This window comes from Electrona antarctica (genome assembly GCF_951216825.1).
Source record: "Electrona antarctica genome assembly, chromosome: 12".
Lineage (NCBI taxonomy): Eukaryota > Metazoa > Chordata > Actinopteri > Myctophiformes > Myctophidae > Electrona > Electrona antarctica.
Genome location: NC_136793.1, coordinates 52,158,947 through 52,178,456, shown reverse-complemented (window position 1 = coordinate 52,178,456; position 19,510 = coordinate 52,158,947). Strand labels below are relative to the sequence as shown.

Genomic DNA, 19,510 nt, shown 5'->3' with positions numbered 1-19,510 from the left:
ACCATGTTCAAATCATCAAAACATTTAGAGACGTACAAATAGACACTTCTATAGACAAAACAGGAATTCATCATAAAGGAGGTAAAAAGGGAAAAGAAACATATACAGTGAGGGGAAAGAGGGGGGGGCGGTGGGGGGGGATACAACAATCTATACAACAAGCTATACAACAATCTGTTGTGCAGGTGTGAGTGAAGCCTTAGAAAGGCTGACAACAGTCTACCAGAGCCTCCTGGTAGGCTAGACCGACTGAACCATAGCTATGGGATGATAACGGTGATAAAAAGCCCCTTTCAATAGGATGATAACGTGAAGATGGGCTGTCCCTGTATCATCGGAACAACTCTAGGCAAGCGTAAGAGTTATACCTGTTTATGTTTGGTTGCGCATCGGGAAATAGCCCGCGCTACAGTCTCATAATGCGTCGGGGAGAGAGAGAGAGATGTGCTATTTTTCGTCTCTCTGTTTGTTTTAAAGCCATTGTCGACAATTTTCTATGGAAACATTGTTATGTCCAAATTACAAATATAGTACCGGTAATAACATTGTCTCTCCTTCAGGTTTGCATGAACTTTGAGTGTCGAAGTGAAGCGGAGATCCTCCAGTTCGACTGTGACCTGCAGAACAAATGCCACGGACACGGGGTACCTGTCTGTCTGTCTGTCTGTCTGTCTGTCTGTCTGTCTGTCTCAACCTTTCCTTGTGTAATTCTACTTTCCTGCTCAAGCATTCAATTGTTATAATAATATCGACCCCGTCTGTCTTTCAGATATGCAACAACAATAAGAACTGTCACTGTGAGTACGGCTGGGCTCCGCCCCTTTGTGAAGTCACTGGATATGGAGGCAGTGTGGACAGTGGACCCACGTATAATGGTACGCACGCGTGCGCGCACACACACACACACATACATACACACACACACACACACACAACTAACTGCATGATCCCTGGCTTGTCCATGTGAAGCAGACATTGTACAGCCCGTGGGAGTGGTCATAAGACGAGACAAAATGCGATGCCATCACCATGTTTTTCCTGTCCGGTCCTGTGTGTGTGTCTCTCTAGATAAGGACACGTCTTTAAGAGACTTCCTGTTGGTCTTCTTCTTCCTCATCCTCCCTCTCCTGGCTTTGGGTGCGTTCGTTTTCCTGCGCAGGAACGAGCTTCTGACGCGACTGGGGCTGAGCCGCAGGAAACGCTCGCAGGCATACGAGTGAGTCAGACATTACACACACACACATTCTCTCTCGCACGCACGCATGCGCGCGCGTGCACACATACACACACACACACACACAAACACACACACACAAACACACACAGTACGTACCTACTGTTGGGCGACAGTTTATATAATATCCAATAAATATTCAAGTTGCCCATTTGTTTTGTACAGTGGACCAGAGCCATCTTATAGAAGAGTTAGGATATTGAGGGGGCAGAAACCGAGCGCTCGAGTGCTGTTCATGCAGCCTGGAGAGGGACAAGCTGGAGTTTGAAATACATTGTTTTCAACGAGGGCGGCGCAAATAAGAGCAATTTTAGGCATGTGTGCAACATGCCTAAAACTGTTTTAAAGTACTGTACAGTAACAACTAAAGGCTCTGTAATGTTTATGTTGTACGATTACTACAAAACAATCTCAAATAAAGGGATTTAAGATCATTAAAGCTGGGCTGTTGCCTGGTGGGTCCAATGCATTTACAATTTAGGCATTTAGCAGACGCTCTTAATCCAGAGCGATTTACATTAAGCAATAACAAAAGCATGGCATTTCTGCCTACTTCACGGTCCAGGACTTGTCCCTATTTGTTGTCCCCATTCTCAATAGAAGTCTATGTAGGGGAGCCGCCATTGGACTGGAGTCTTACTCTATGGCTCTGCAGTGGACAAGAGCCAAGTCAACTATCCATGGACTATCAGTCCAGTGGCTTAAGGATTGTCTTTTTTTGAGTGGTGCAACCACTCCAAGGAACAGCGATGTCCTAACCTACCTATGTGACTATGTCCTAACCTATGTTTAGAGTACCAGTAGGGGCAAAAGTGGCGCTGTTGTGCCAGAAACAGAGGGAGAGAGAGAGAGCGAGAGATAGTGTTGCACTGTTGCCTGCTAATTACAGAGAGAGAGAGAGAGAGAGAGAGAGAGAGAGAGAGAGGCAGGGGGAGAGGGGAGTTGCACCACTCAGTTCACACGGGTGTGATTTTTGTCTTTACGTTACCGTTACGAACCGGATAAAAGCAGAACATTCAACATGAGGATTCTTTAGGACCACAAAACATTTTCACATGGTGGTCCTTGGTACTGTATGAAAAGGCTTGAGAAACCACCCCTGTAAACAGTCAGAAGGAAAGGCTGGGTGACGTGGAAACAAATGAGAAACGGGTATAAGATCCTTAGACCTTTATTGATCCCACAAGGGGGATTCAGTTGTCATAGCAACAGCACAGTAGTATGAACTATAGTGGCAGAAAAAATCACAAGCGTGTCATTGTGGTCATCCGTTCCCCTATCTGTTCTTTCAGTCTTATTTTTAGACGTCTTGGTTCACACGGTAACTGTCACGAAACCCTGCGGAGTCAGTAAGCAGCTGAGCACACGTCACCTAAAATACAGTACGGCATGAAGTGGTTAGTGGTCATATGAAGCCATATTTGTTATTACTTCTCAATCAGCAGTTCAAAATTAATGAATTATTTTCGTTTGAATTCAAATAATAATAATAATAAAATAGCAGATCAAAAATCTAAAATGACTATGCCTTCCCGGTTTTCATGGGTTATCCTGTTCACTCCCACGATATATACGGTAAGTGTGCTGTGAAATGTGTTGAAAGACTTTGAGGAGAAGCTCCTAATTAAATGGCGGTTTGATTGATCCAGATGCTGGTGGTCGTGCTCATTTTTGCCGAATGCCTCTAATGTAACTCAGAGTATTCCCTTCACAGAACCACAGGACAGATTCAGATAAACAGTTCTTCTTCAGCATGACTGAGACAGATATTTTTGGGTATTATTTGGGTTATTATTTTGAATTTTGGGTCGGTAAAACAATTCTGATGCCTAATGTGGCCTGCTCTGTGAAACACAACAATACAGTCGAATTTCAAATCGGTCAATCTCTCAATGAAAACATTGATCTAGATTATGATATTTACTTCCTGTTTTCAGAGCTGACAGCAGCGCTCCAGCCAATCCGAGCAGAGTGCCGCCGCCCAGAGCCCAGCCCCCGTCTATTGCCCGGGCCAAACCCGGTAGCATGGTGAGTGAGCCTTGAATGAATGCCAACATGCCATACACCACACTGAGATTATTAAATAATATATATTTTTGACAGTAGGGCAGTGGGGAGAGAGATGGGGAGTAAATGGTGCATTTATTGATTGTGCATTACATTCACTGGATTAATGCTGCTTAATCAAATCTCGTGAATGGCACCGTTGGATACAATAAGCTACATTCAGGAGAAAATCTCGTAATGGCACAGAAAAAGTTAAATAAATAAATAACAAGTTCAACAATAGTGATAACACGACTTGTTGATACTGACATTGTTCTTGTTCTCTCTTTCCATGTGAAGCAACGTGTTCAGTTACTACCAGACGAGGTAAAGTATACAGCACTTAATGTCCATTCTAGAACACATTCACATTCTCTGAAATTACCTTTTCCAGGCCTGGAAAAGGTGGGTAAAGAAAATGTTTAGATATACATCGTTTTTTGGCTGTTGATTTTGTCCATTAAAAAAACATGTCGGTAACACTTTATATTAAGGTCGCCTTTAAAATGCATTATAAGCTCATTTATAATGCATTATAATGTGCTTATAAGGCATTATAACACTTTATAAATGTTATAAATGTTTGTAATCATGTATAACAACTTATAACCACGTTTATAACATATTATAAGTGCTGGTCATAATGCATTATTATGCTCCGTGGAACAGCACATTATAACTATTATAGTTTGTTGGTTATAAAGGCACATAGAGAAGTGCTGTAATGTCTGTGTCATAATGCATTATAACCAATGTGTTTATTAAATGGAATAATGTCTTATAAACATCAATAATATGCTATAGCATATTATACAACGTTTTGTCACTTTACTTAAAGGTCACAAAGTCATGCTATAGGGTATTATAAAATGATACAACTGCTAATAACCATTAAAGAATGTTGCCACTTTACTTAAAGGTCTCAAAGTCCTGCTATAGCATATTATTGATGTTTATAAGACATGGTAACACAATGGTTATAATGCATTATGACACAGACATTACAGCACTTCTCTATGTGCCTTTATAACCACCTAAGTTATAATAGTTATAATATGCTGTTCCACTGAGCATAATAATGCATTATAATATGTTATAAAGGTGGTTATAAGTTGTTATACATGATTATAAACATTTATAACGAGTGTTATAATGCCTTATAAAGACAACCTTAATATAAAGTGTTACCAACATGGTAAACAGTATGTGAAATACATGTGGCCTAATGTGTACAGGGCATCACGTGACAAAAAGAATCATTGACACAAACTAACAACATGTTGCATCGTGATACATTTTTAAGCTTGTAGATCTGTTCTATTTGTCACGTCGTCTTGGGGCGTTGATACACACAGGTGTAAGAGCCTCAAAATTGCACGCTATAATGGGCCTGTGAATTATGTACCATATAGGCCTGGAAATGGCCTGGGGTTTTTATTCTTTGGAAAGGTTCTGGAAATGTTTTGAAAATGAATTGTTAAAAAAACAACGTGGGAACCCGGAAACGGCATTCTGTCGAGGGTTTATAATGTGAACGTGTCGTGTATTATTTACACTACAGAATACAGTTGGAGGCCATCGATATTGTCCTTTTCTTTTTGCTGAGGTTTGCGTGATCTGCGCAAAAGGACAGTTAACCCATTTTGGGCGGGAACCCCTTTTGGTGTTTTAAACATTGTTATAATTTAGCTATTGAAAAATAGCAGATCTACAAGCTCATAGCGCGCCACCGAGTGGCGCGCTACGAGCTTGTAGGTCTGCTATTTTTGAAAAATCGTGAAAATATTTATTTCAGAATACTGGAGGATTTAGAAGGATTTTTTTCAATTTTGAGGTCAGGCCTAAATGGGTCAAATGATAAGGGACAATATCGGTGGCACCCAACTGTAGTTCTAGAGCAGTGGTTCTCAACCTGTGGGGTCAGGACTCCCAGGGGAGTCCACACATTTTATTTTTGGAGGTTCCCCAGAGGACATTGACAATTTAAGGACATTTTTTAATACTTAATACCCTAAAAAAAAGGACCATTGCTACGTTGTAATCAACAAACCATACTATAACTGGTCATGTGTTACTATATTACGACTCTATACTGCAATACTTAAAATACTCTAGAGTATTCTAAAGTCTAAAGAAGTACTTGCAGGGCTCAACACTGGTGCTGTTGTTGTGAGCCTGTAGATCTGCTGTTTTCGCTCAACGTTCGCCCCCAGAATAGGGACACTAGGGTTCGCTTCTCGTGCACACGAAGGCTATTGTCTACATTTTCGGTTGGGCCTATTTTTTGCCTGAGATAAACAGACGGCAAGGTACTTGACGTGAGTTTTGCAGGTTGTCTTTCGTGTCCATAACAGCAGATCAACGTGAGTTTTACACGGTTTGTGTCCACAACGTTCATATTCACCTATTGGTGATTGTTTTCTCCTCGTAACTTTTGGTAGGCTCACCTCTGATTGCCTGCTTTCTGTTGAGATATATGATTGGACCATATATCTCTCTCTCTCTGTGTGTGTGTGTGTGTGTGTGTGTGTGTGTGTGTGTGTGTGTGTGTGTGTGTGTGTGTGTGTGTGTGTGTGTGTGTGTGTGTGTGTGTGTGTGTGTGTGTGTGTGTGTGTGTGTGTGTGTGCGTGCCTGCTTTAGGTACAGACCAACAGAACAGGGTCCCCCCACGCTATGAGACCCCCACCTCCACCTCTGTAAGGAAACAAAGACTGATATATTCATTCTGTGTGTCACTGCCTAACAATACTGTTGTCCGGCTCTGTCTGTATGTCTGTCTGTAATATTGTTCATTCAAACTGTAATGATAATATCTACTGTGATGTATTAAGTAACCACACTTTTGTCTCTCTCTCTTTCGCCTTCTCTGTCTGTCTCTCTCTCTCAATCGCTGTGTCTGTCTGTCTGTCTGTCTGTCTGTCTGTCTGTCTGTCTGTCTGTCTGTCTGTCTGTCTGTCTGTCTGTCTGTCCGTCTCTATCCCTGTCATTCTGTCTCTCTCTTTCTGTCTGTCTGTCTGTCTGTCTGTCTGTCTGTCTGTCTGTCTGTCTGTCTGTCTGTCTGTCTGTCTGTCTGTCCGTCTCTATCCCTGTCATTCTGTCTCTCTCTTTCTGTCTGTCTGTCTGTCTGTCTGTCTGTCTGTCTGTCTGTCTGTCTGTCTGTCTGTCTGTCTGTCTGTCTGTCTGTCTGTCCGTCTCTATCCCTGTCATTCTGTCTCTCTCTTTCTGTCTGTCTGTCTGTCTGTCTGTCTCACTCTCCCTATTTCTCTCCTTCAGTAAACAGCCGCCTGCATCACTAGTGCCTCTAAGACCCGCCCCTCCTCCACCAGTCTAGCCAATGGGAGGATAAGGATCCCACGGGTGGGTGTGTCATTCTGTCCCCACCCGAACCCCCCCCCCCCCCCCCCCCCCTCCAACTCCCACTCCCCCCAGCCTAACCTCTCACCAAACCCCGCCGCTCTCCCATCTGACCACCACCAAGGGCGTCACCTAGCATTGGGCCGCGGAGAGAAAGATTTGTGGCGTCAACAACCAACACGGTGGAGTAAACATCTGCCGCGAACCAGAAAGCTTGCCGACGACGCTACACCAGCTGATTTCACTATAGCTAACACATTCTAGACACGAGGTGACATCACACCCTTGTGTGTTTGGTGACATCACATGTCGCCTCATGATTCTCGATGGCGATAAGTGGATTTAATAACAGCTGCCCATCGTGGCTTCAACATTCGGAATGTCCCGCAGTTAGTGTGGGACACGTTGACTGGACACCGCGCCACACTGAACTGGACTGCCGTTGTCCTCTAGGACAGACTGCTCGGCGCTGCACCCTGTAGGCAGCTACTGGGAAAGGACTGCAACATTTGTTTTTACTGGTACTATTTTAGTACCGGGATCTCTGGGAATCCTGAGCTATGTTAACAGAAATAACAACCACTTCTCTTCTCTTCTCTTCTCTTCTCTTCTCTTCTCTTCTCTTCTCTTCTCTTCTCTTCTCTTCTCTTCTCTTCTCTTCTCTTCTCTTCTCTTTCTCTGTGATGTTACAGTATGTTGTTGCGTTTCTATTTAGGACCACTGTTACCGATTGATTGCACTTCCCTTCTGGTCAGCACTGTCATAGGAATGTAACCCTGACCCCTGACATCGATCAGCCTGAATGGGGTTCTATAGGATTAACAGCTTTGGGTACGCTTGATTTTTACAGCCTATAGCTTTTCTGGTGATAATTCCAAAATTGTGTAAAAGAAAAATGAAAAAAACGTAATATGCAATGCAATGTAAACCAAGTGCATCATACATTTTATAGTCTCTTTTGTGTGTGTGTGTGTGTGTGTGTGTGTGTGTGTGTGTGTGTGTGTGTGTGTGTGTGTGTGTGTGTGTGTGTGTGTGCGTGTGCGTGTGCGCGCGTGCGTGCGGTAATGAGTGTGTGGAGGGGATGTGTGTAGTGTTTTGTTTTGTTATTTGTTTTTGTGCTGAAATTGTAGTTCCAGATAATTTCTGGTGTTTGTTTTATTTTTGCGTGAGCATCTGGTGGGTGGGGTTTTACCCCATCGTGACAATTAAAATGTCACAGAAAATAGCAGTAAAGTAGTTTTAAATACTTGGCTAAACTCTAAAAGTTATTCTGCAATCTTTATACTGTAAATAAATAGTGCCAAACCCCACCCACCTGCCTACCTACCTACGAATAAAACAAATAATAAAAAGATTATTGCATTATGTATTTACTAGGCTTCATGGTATGAGTGCAGTATTTGACAGTGGTGGTTGAGCTGTGCAATAGTAACTGACCCAACCCTGGCTGCTAGCTGCTAGCCAGACTCAGGACATGCAGTATACGGGCCTCAATTAACAGTCCATTAGTCAATATTGCATTTTTCTCTTCATTTAAAGCTGCAATCCAGATTTTTTTTTGGGGGGGTGAATAATAGGTTATTCTCACCAATGCTAATGCAATATATATAACAAATTCAGCTGTGCACCTAGAGGTGAACTCTCCTAGGACCACTTGCTGGTTGAAAAGTGGTATTGCATGATGCTAATAGCGTAATAAGTCCCCTGTCCAGAGGGGGTTTCTGTTGTAGCTCAGCGTTTCGGCGCGCGCAGAGGAGAACCAGGTTCAAGAGAGAACCAGTAGGAAATATCTGTATATCTTGCGGATTGCAGCTTTAACACCAGGACAGTGCATATCCAGCTTTTGGTGTGTGCGCACAAACTTTGTCCTACACAAACATTAAATTCCCATTGTTCAATGAATGGACAATTTTACATCATAGCGTCTGAGCAAATTTGATATAGTGTCTATTTTACATCATGGTGATAAGAGCGCCCCTCACTTCACACAGGTGTGATTTTTTATATACTCTATAAATCATTTTGTTTCCAATTGTAATTTTCTTTTATCACGAACCGAGAGAATTCAAACAGACCCCGCCCTCTGATAGACGAAGACAATCTGATTGGTTGAGAACAACCACAGCAGCTCTTCTTCAGTTTGTTCTTCAGAGTCTTGTTATTTGTTTCAAATGTTTTATGGAAGATGTTTTTATGTTTGTTTTTAATGTTCATTTGGCAGTGAGTGTACTGCTGGCACCTGTGGTAAAAAAAAAAACCTAAACAAAATGTCAGCCCATTTGAAAAGGTTTATTTCACACGTCTCCTCTTGTGAGATGTTTAGTTTAGTGATGATGTGATGTTTTTTCCGGTAGTGTGGCTGCCATGTTGCTGCCTCCTCTCTATAGAATGTGTTGGCTGCACTATTGTTATTACACAAGTTCTTATGCCCTCCATAATGTCTCCATGGTTACATGGACAGCATTTTGGAGACCAATGGCTATTGATCAGGACTTTCGGAGCCAACATGGCTGCCAGTGGCAACTGCTGTTGCCAAACTGTATATGTATGCCTCTACTATGACGTTACATCTGATGTGTATAATATCATCAGAGATGATAATGATATAATAATCGGAAATCTAAATGTACACCTGCTGCAATAAATTATCCTGATTGTATTTCACCTACTAAAAGGGCTACAACATGAAACCGTGAGCTCGGAAAGCGAACTGTCCTACACCACAACACCAGGAACTAGTTTGTACCATATCACAAACCCCATACATAACACAGACCAGTATAACCAGTGTGTCCTACAAAGTCAACCAGCAGAAACTGGTCAACCAGCAGTACTTCACTGGCCATGACTAATTACAGAGTGTTATATTACACTAGTATGTACTTTATGGTGGCTTGTATATCGTCGCTGTCGTCGTTCTCAGTTTCACGGTTTGTCTCTGTAGCACCGCGCGGGCTCAATTTGTGGTACTCTGCTGTAAGAGGGTATTTTTGCCACTAAACTAAACTGCACTGTTTGCAAATTCAGAGCTTTCATTACATGGCTACACGCACACACATACACAGTACACGCCATATGTTGAGGTATTGCTATGCGTTAAGGTGTTGTTCATCTGTTGCTCGGTGTTCAGGTGTTGCTAGGCGTTGCGTTGAGGTGTTGCAGCTGTGTTGCTATAGGCGTTGAGGTGTTGATGGGTGTTGCTAGGCGTCTGTGTGTTGCTAGACGTTGAGGTGTGTCGCCAAAGGTCCTCGGACTGAATGAACCACAGCATCGAGCATCCTACATGGTGCCATTAAAAAAAGACTGACTGATGCCCAGAAACCCTTCTTATGTTTTACACATTGTTTTTTAGAATCCCATGCAAACACAATGAAAGGAATCTTGCCGATGTGTTTTTTCGGAGGGTTTGATGTTTTGAGAATGAGTGTAACAAAAAAAAATGAACCTGTATTAGAGGAATATGAATACACAGCACTGTATTACAATAACAATCATAATAATGTACTGATTGTTTGTGGTTGGCCTGATTGCACTGCATCTCTCTCTCTCTCTCTCTGTGTCACTCTCTCATGATCTGCAGAGCTGTGCTGTCCTCCAAATGTGTTCTGAAGGTCACACGTCACTACAAGTGTTTATATTTGATATCAGTACTAAAGGTACCAAATAAATTCTACCTGTAGATGACTAAACGATAACACGCTGTCCATTTCTGTACCAATAACAGCACAGTGGAGAGATACATTTATTTATTTCCCAGTTTTTAACAACTCAGGCAGTTAATACTGTTTCTCAGTATAGGACAGCGGTGGAAAGTAACAAAAGACATTTACTTAAGTACTGTACATAAGTACTTTTACTCCACTACAATTATTTGAAATGGGACATTTCTGCATAATGAGTAGGCCTACTTTTACTTTTAGTACTTTAAGTACATTTTGATGCCAATACTTTTCTACCTTTTAGTACATTTTGAACCCGGACTTTTACTTAAGTAAACCACCACTGGGTGCAGTTTTATGGCTGACTAGACTAGACTAGCGGACGGAACAACCTCTGATGCCTGATTTATCGCTTGCCAACATTAACAACAACTTCACTCATTTTCAACTCATCTTGAAAACATAGCCGATCTACAATTAAGCGCAAGGTACAGATATACAAGGCTTGTATATCTGCTATAACAGGCAGTTAAGAGGTCGCTTCCTGATCGGGCTGGGAGGGGACAGTTAAGTGACACTTTTAAGAACCTTTTAATATATAAAGACCAGCATCAAAAGTAAATATATAAAGACCATTACAGCATCAAAAGTAATCAACAAACATATAGGCCTACTATAAGAACTGGTCAAACTTTGGCAAACTTGTAAAATAAGAAAGAGGCAAAGAATACGCCTATAGCCGATCTACAATTTCAAAACAAAAGGCGTTGGGAGCTTGTAGAACACAGTCAAACAAAATGTAATGCCTCAACTCCTACAATTCCAAGTTCTTGTCAGGGTGGTGGGGGGGGGTGGTGGGTGGTCACAGCCTGAAAAGGGAGGGGCATTCCACAGCAGAGGAGCAGCTGAGCAGAAGGCCTGGTCCCCTATTCATGGTGCAGAGCTTCATCATGGGGGGTTTCCACTTAGCTGGGTCTGAATTCGTTATAATCGTGCACTTGGTGACAAGTTTTTGATTTTTGGTATGGTGGTAGGTATGGTTATAAGGTTTTCAAAAACCATCGCAAACAAGTTGGGAGCGCCCCCTAGTGGCCTGTTTGCAATGAATCTAATATTAAATGGGTCAGTCTATGGTTAAAAACCACAATAATTGATAAAAGAGATTTTTCAATGGATTCTATTAGTATTGGGTGTGCTAAATAACATACTAAAAAATTAGGAAAAAATAACTTCTGGAAAGGCATTATTTTCAAGATGGCGTCCACGATGGCTGCCAGGAGCTTAAAATGCCTATAAACTGGGATTTAATACATAAAAAATCATAACAATTATACTCTTGGTGACAAGTTTTTGATTTTTGGCATGATGTTAGGTATGGGTATAAGGTTTTCAAAAACCATCGCAAACAAGTCGGGCTCGCCCCCTAGTGGTCTGTTTGCAATGAATCTAATATCAAATGTACAACCCAGATTCGGCACAAACAAGGGACTAAATTATTTTCGCTCCTATGCCACCAAAATGTGGAACGCCCTACCAACAGTCATTAAGACATGCAAATCCCTTGACTCCTTCAAAACCGCTCTCAAAGGGCACCTACGGATGGCTGCAATGACAATGTGCCACATTTAGTATGGATCTTCTACAGGGTGCTAATTTGTGACTGATTGTCTACTACTGGTGATAGAAAGAAAGTATGCAAATTATCATAATTTCTCTGCATGACTGCGTTTGTAAAAGAGAGGGGTTTGTGACAGACTACTTTATAATTAGTATTATTATTCAATGACAAACTTCAATGTTCACGATTGAATGTATTAATTTGCAAGACATGTTCGACATCTTCACGTCATAGCTGCGTCGCAATCATTTACATACAGGCCTCGAGCTGCATTTTTTTGCAGTTTGTCAGGACCCCATTGCCCGGAGGGACAGTCGCGCTTTGATTGGCTAGTTGATTGTCAGGAAACCCTGCTTTTATTCTTGTCAGTCAATTTAAGTTTACAGTAGGCTACTCCTATGAGGCTACTAGGCGGCGGCCTACACAAACGTGACAAACTTAAACTAGTTTACCAGGGGAGAAACGTGAGAATGTTTTGACAATCGAACTACGAAGTAGCCTACGAAGTCTTCTCCAGCGGCAGCGCCAGTGGCGCCACTGCCCCACTAACCTCGCAAGCGTCATTAGGCTTTCCGCAAATATCCTATCCAAATAGCCGAGGAAAGGTTTCTAATTATTGTTCTGTGCTAATATCCGGCCTAGAGCCCGCCCACTGTCCACGCACAAGAACACAGGCCTTTTTCGCATCCGCTCTACATCGGATATTCCAACCGCAAAGCTAATCGGTCTTCCTCAGTCAGAGCAACTGTTGCCAGATTTTGCGAGAGAAATAAGCAACCGGGTCTATGAAAACAAGCCCCAAAGAAGCGGCTACAAATAATATTATACGCACTTTACATCTACCGTATTCGTATTGGCTAAATATTTTTTGAAACATACAAACAACAAAATATGGTACAGGGGTTCCTGGCTGGCACACAATTTTCAGAGATGGGGATGAAGTTACTAATGTTGCTGTGGAGAGAGAGCTGTTTCTTTTCCCTTTTTACCTCCATTATGATGAATTCCTGTTCTGTTCTTTGTCTATATAGAAGTGTCTATTTGTACGTCTCTAAATGTTTTGATGAATTGAACATGGTGGACCCTGTTGTAAACAAGTGTAATGCTTAATTGGGTCGTCCACTCACAGTTAACAGCCTTTGTATTGAGTTTGTGCTTGAAATGTACTGTAATTCTGCAAACTCAATAGCTCTCTAGTCTCTGGTGGAGCTATTGCCCCCGCGACCTGAATACGGATAAGCGGTTGAAGATGGATGGATGGATGGATGGATGACATGAAAATGTTTGAGATTGAGAATCACTGGGTTTGATTGATTGATTGATTGATTGATTGCCCAGTCCATAATATTTTAAATCTCTGCTTAAAACGTATCCCTGCTCCCCTCATTTGTGCAAATGTCTGCTTTGTTGTTTGTTGTTTGTGCTTTTTGGACTGCCTGCTAATATCTGTCTATATTGTATTGATTCTTTTTCGACTTCAAATGCCTGCTTAAGTTTTAATGTTTGTTTATATTGCACTGTTTGCTCTCTTTTAACGTGTACAGCACTTTGGTTGACCTGGTCCTGATAAATGTGCTATATAAATAAAGTTGAGTTGAGTTGAGAATTGATTGATTGAAAATGTATGGAGAATGGGTACATTTCAAACAAAAGCACTACAAGTCAACACAAGGATAAAACCAGAAGAAGCACTAATTGGGTCCTCCATTTTAAATTCATCAGAACATTTAAAGAAGGGGGGGGGGGGGGGGGGGACTTTAAGTGCTCTTTGAGAGAGGTTTTGAAGGAGTCTAGGGATTCACATTTCTTAATGGCCGTTGGTAGGGTGTTCCACATTGTAGTGGCATAGTCGGGAAATTAATTTAACCCCTTGTTTGAGCCGAATCTGGGTTGCACGTGGTTTGTTGAACTTCCTCTGGTGTTGTGATTGTGGACTTCGTTTTGACAGGTACTGTAAAGTTGCCCGAGGGTCAAGGCTCCAAAAACAGTCAGCGATGCTTTGTGGGTTTTATTTCTCCAAACTCCAATGCAGATCATCACAGTGAAACGATATCCAACAACAAAACAATACTGGCCAAAAATGCAAAATAAAGAACTCACAATACTTAACGCAAAACATAGGACAAAGGAACACGGAACAGAACTGCACTAGGCTATGCCCCTGAAATGGGCCCTAGCAGCTCTCTCACTGGGCTGTCGGCATGTTGAAATGGGCCCTAGCAGCTCTCTCACTGGGCTGTCGGCATGTTGCCTGCCCAAACATAACTGACTTACTCTGCCTGCAGTCTCCTTTTTATAGGAGAGGATCCTACCACAAACAGAGAACCAATTAACATTAACAGCTGATCTACCAGCTCACAAGTAACATACAAACATGAATAAGCAACCAATTAAATATTTGTTCTATTTTAGACTAAACATCATTTAGGTTTGCATTCAGTTCAAACGATAATAGACATACATTGCTCATCAACCTTGTGAAACACCCCTATTCCTCAACAGTATTTGGCACCCTCCCTCCCTCTCTTAAGCCGAATGGTTGAGTCCAGTGCTGTTTCGGCAGTTTAGATTTAGAGAGAAGTGTGCCAGCACTGCAGAGGCCATACAGGTGACAAACAATGAGCAAACACTTAGAATAAACTGCATGTTTTACTCTGCCAGTCTGTGTGTATCATTTCATTTGTGCATCCTCGTGAAACCTTGATATCATTGTGAAACATGAATAAGTTGTGAATGCATTCAACAGTATTGACAACTATAAGTTAGGACCTGTCTGCCCCACTACCCACAGACACTTCAGTTGCCTCCAACCCGGCCGGTTAATAGTTGGAAGCACCTGTGTGGTGTGTGCGTGCGTGCAATGTCCTTAATCAGAGTGTGTGTGTGTGTGTATAGGGCACGGGCTGCTCCGTGACAGGTAGGCCTACAATTTACAATTTAGGCATTTAGCAGATCTGCTCTTAATCTAGACTAGAGTGATTTACAGTATAAAGCAGTTATATTCTCAGTTTACAAGTTCATTAATAGCCCTAGAATGTCTGTGATCTTACATAAATTTCATGTATTCCAAATACACAGCCATAGATCGGTCCTATCCGCGCATGGTTAGCAGACTGACCTCGCTGGCATTTAAACTTGTAGCACTGCATGTGCACTCACCCAATAATTAATTCCTAAGACTTGGGGTCGTTTTGGGGACTAGTTTCATATTCATTTGAAACGTGGATTTAGTAAAATATCTCCACTTTTCCGCGAGCTGCACACAGACTAAATTCTCTATGTTGACTGTGGTGAGGGACCTAGCCCGTCTCCGGGTTGAGCTCCTTTGGACCCCTACCCCGTAGGGTCCGGTATCATCGACCTCAAGCGACGTGCTCATTTCAATACGCAGGCTGACTTTACCGTCTCCGACGGGTCTCTGCGCTGTGGGTATGATGCTGACATATTCCAAAAGAAGCATATAATAGCTATAGGAGACAACGGAGACAACCGGACACCCCGCGAACGGTGCAGAAGCCGTTAAGTATTTTTAATCTTTATTAGACTGTTTTTTTTTCTCTCTTGACTTCCTTATTGACATCCCATTGTCCCGCCTCCAGCGCCAACGCGCAGATAGCCAGTTCCGGCGCTGGAGGCGGGACAATGGGATGTCAATAAGGAAGTCAAGAGAGGAAAAAAAACGGTTAGTGAGGGACCCAGAATGAGTGCAGGACTGAACATGTATGGATATGAAACTAGAGGACAATATGATCTGACTCTGAATTACTGGGTGAGTATACACCACACACGCAGTGCCACAAGTTTAAATGCAGACGTGGTCAGTCTGATAACCGTGCGCGGTTGGGACCGATCTATGGCTGGGTATTCGGAATACATGATGAAATGTAACTATGTAAGATCACAGACATTCTATTGACAATATTGGAAAGGTGTTTATTAGGAAAGCCAGACAATAATGTCAATCCCTGCATATATACTATAGTCACTATAGTATATATGCATATGTATAGAATTACAATTGTACTGTAATTCTGCAAACTGTTAATAAATATTTCAATCAATCAATCAATCAATCAATTCTCTAGGGAGACAGGTCTGCCTATGTGCCTTTCTCGATCGCAATACTGTGCTCACTGAGTCTACCTAGTTTTTTTTTTAAAACATATGTTTATTGATTTTTCTACAACATAGTATTTTCAAAGCAATTATTCGCATATATTTCCCCCCCACAACCACATGGCAGCACAAATACTAAACAAAATCTTCAAAGAAACACCTAGTTACCTAGTTAAGGTATTCTGCCACAGTGTATTATTTGTTTAGGGCCAGATATAGCATTCTAGTTAGTTATTACGTATGTAACTTAGATAGCATTTTATGTAGACATAGCACTATAGTATAGTGCTATGTCTACATAAAATGCTATCTAAGTTACATACGTTTAGCCTTTGTTTGCATACGCCTGTAAGGAGCAGCTGGTGGTTCAATGTGTCAAATGGTGCTGATACTATAGAACATACATGGGCAACTGGCGGCCCGGGGGCCACATGCGGCCCCCACCTTCACTTAATGTGGCCCTCAGATTAATTTCGGAATACTGATATGTTATTGATTCCAGCTGTTACAATTCCTAACATGCGAACATGACCCGCTTTAATTACTTACAGTCTAAATTAAGTAGCTTGCTGAGTAGTATTACAAATAATGTTATTGTCTTTTTTATGTCCATTATATTTGTATTTAGTTAAAATGACTTTTCAGGATCAAAACGTGTCGCGATGCGACGCGTTTTGAACTTGTAGATCGGCTATTTTTGCCACGTGCAATGTGGCCCCTCTGGAGTGAGTATGGAAATATAATGGCCCTCTCCTTCGTCAAAGTTGCCCACCCCTGCTATAGAAGAATCAGGACTGCAGAGTGGGGGGCAGCCTGGGCAGCAGAGCTTCTGTGACTGCAAGCAGTGCAGTTTCTGTGGAGTGGGCCGGTTTGAATCCTGACTGGTTGGAATCCAGCAGGTTTGTTCTGTGAGAGATGGAGAGAAGGCTGGTTAGGGACGGGCTACATCTTGCGCCACCCTTATCCCTAAACGTATTTGTCATTTTTTACTATTTTGAAAAACATTTTAAAATAGTTCATTGACGATCTACATCAAGACATTTTATCACAGGAAAGCTTTGCCTCCAGGATGGAACATAGATAGGTAATTTCATCTTTTCTTGTGATTTCTGATTTGTGATAATATTGTCACGCACTTTAACTGAGAAGCCGTCGGCAGTGTTCTGTTCACCTCCACGAAGAAATGTAGCTCAGTTTCCACTTTATATTGTGTGCAGTGGGTGCATAGTCTGTCTTCTTATAGGGTCGACGACAGATTACAGCATCTTGCAATGGGTCTGGTACACAAGATTCGATACACCACCAAGATACCCACCCATGTACCTGTCCAAATACTTCCTTAATGTTAACGAAGTCCACACCCACAACACCAGAGGGAGTGCAACAAACCATGTGCCAGTGGCGTGCACAGACATTTAGAGGGGCAGGTGCTCAAGTGAAAAAAGGGCACCTTGTGCAGCGCGTGGAACCGGCCGGTTGTCTTAATAGTGTGATATTTATAGATTTTGGGGCCTAAATAATATATTAGAAGCTTTTTATAAAGAATTGATCAATGTCACCATGGTCCACATACTGTACAAAAAAATTAAATAATTCAATTCAATTCAAATAATAATAATACGTTTTTTGTTTGTTTTTTCAAAAGGGCACATTGCCAAAAGGGCAGGGGGTGCTCTAGCACCCCCTAGTGTCTATCTGTGCACGCCACTGCCATGTGCAACCCAGATTCAGCACAAACAAGGGACTAAATTATTTTCGCTCCTATGCCACCAAAATGTGGAACGCCCTTCCAACAGTCATTAAGACATGCGAATCCCTTGACTCCTTCAAATCAGCTCTCAAAGGGCACCTACGGACGGCTGCAATTCGAAACGGGCCCCCGTAAAATCTGAATTCCCCCCCATCCATCCACCCCTTTTCCCCCTCACTGTATATGTTTCCTTTCCCTTTTTACCACCTTTATGATGAATTCCTGTTCTGTTCTTTGGCTTTACAGAAGTGTATATTTTTACGTCTCTAAATGTTTTAATGAATTGAACAAGGTGGACCCTCTTGTAAACAAGTGTAATGCTTTATTGGGTCGTCCACTTCACAGTTAAGTCTTTGTATTGAGTTGTGCTTGAATTGTACTGTAATTCTGCAAACTGTTAATAAATATTTCAATCAATCAATCAATCAATTCTCTAGGGAGACAGGTCTGCCTATGTGCCTTTCTCGATCGCAATACTGTGCTCACTGAGTCTACCTAGTTTTTTTTTAAAACATATGTTTATTGATTTTTCTACAACATAGTATTTTCAAAGCAATTATTCGCATATATTTCCCCCCCACAACCACATGGCAGCACAAATACTAAACAAAATCTTCAAAGAAACACCTAGTTACCTAGTTAAGGTATTTTGCCACAGTGTATTATTTGTTTAGGGCCAGATATAGCATTCTAGTTAGTTGTCTCCACCAGGCCGAAGGCATGGGGAGAGAGTATGTTTTGCACTCCGTCCGTCCGTGTGTCCGTGTGTGTGTGTGTGTGTGTGTGTCCGTCCGTCCGTCTGTGAACAGCTAATCTCTGGCACTGTTAACTCGGTCGATGCCAAATTTCGCGCACACACTCCCTGGATGCCAACGATGAACCTCTGCCCCAAAATTTCCAGAACGGCCTGTTATAGCGCCACCAGGAGGGCGCTTTGTGCAAAACACGTTTTTGGACAGTACACCTACAGATTTTGTCCAAACATCACGCAAATTGGTACACAGTCTCTCTAGAGCCATTCAACGAAACAGGTCTTTCAGATTTCTCAGACTAGGCCGAGGAAGAAATGCCACGTGAACATTTTCAACTCAGCCTCATGGTGGTGCTATAACTGGCCGATTAGTGTTTTTACCTCTAACTGCACGGAACTGTGTAAAACTTTGTATGCACACCCCCCAGAGGCCAAGGAAAAACCTTTGCCTGGAATTTTTCGCATCTGCTCTTATAGCGCCACCAGGAGGCCGACATATGTAAAACACATTTTCTAATATTACTCCTTCATATTTTAACCAAATTTCACGCAAATCGGTACACATGCTCTCCATAGTCATGTGATCAAGACTGGTTTGTTTGATTTCTCATAATCCACCCTCAATGGCTACGATTGGCTTCTAAACTTATCAGGAGTAGCCCGCTTTGTTCCCATTTTGTATACATCGCCACAACTACTCAACGCAGCGTCCGATTGCGGTGAAACTTTGCATGCATATTCCCACTAGGCTGAGGAAGAAATGCCACTTCACAGTTTTCTAATCAGCCTCATGGTGGCACTACAACAGGCCAAGCCGCTTCTCGCACGCACGCACGCATGCACGCACACACACACACACACACACACACACACACACACACACACACACACACACACACACACACACACACACACACACACACACACACACACACACACACACACACAACATGTTTATATTACTCCTAAACATTTTGCCAAA

General features: G+C 42.2%; 1 protein-coding gene across 1 annotated transcript in view; it reads left to right on the top strand.

Annotated features, from left to right (window-relative positions):
* Window positions 1-10,138, top strand: part of LOC306934012 (disintegrin and metalloproteinase domain-containing protein 9-like) — a 45,705-nt gene extending 35,567 nt beyond the window's left edge. The window contains exons 18-24 of the mRNA XM_079516420.1: window positions 561-644; window positions 770-875; window positions 1,069-1,216; window positions 3,172-3,262; window positions 3,581-3,607; window positions 5,921-5,976; window positions 6,554-10,138. Of these exons, the coding sequence (XP_079372546.1) occupies window positions 561-644; window positions 770-875; window positions 1,069-1,216; window positions 3,172-3,262; window positions 3,581-3,607; window positions 5,921-5,976; window positions 6,554-6,611 (570 nt within the window). The 3' untranslated portion in view covers window positions 6,612-10,138. The remainder of the gene's footprint in view (window positions 1-560; window positions 645-769; window positions 876-1,068; window positions 1,217-3,171; window positions 3,263-3,580; window positions 3,608-5,920; window positions 5,977-6,553) is intronic.
* Window positions 10,139-19,510: the final 9,372 nt, after the last annotated feature.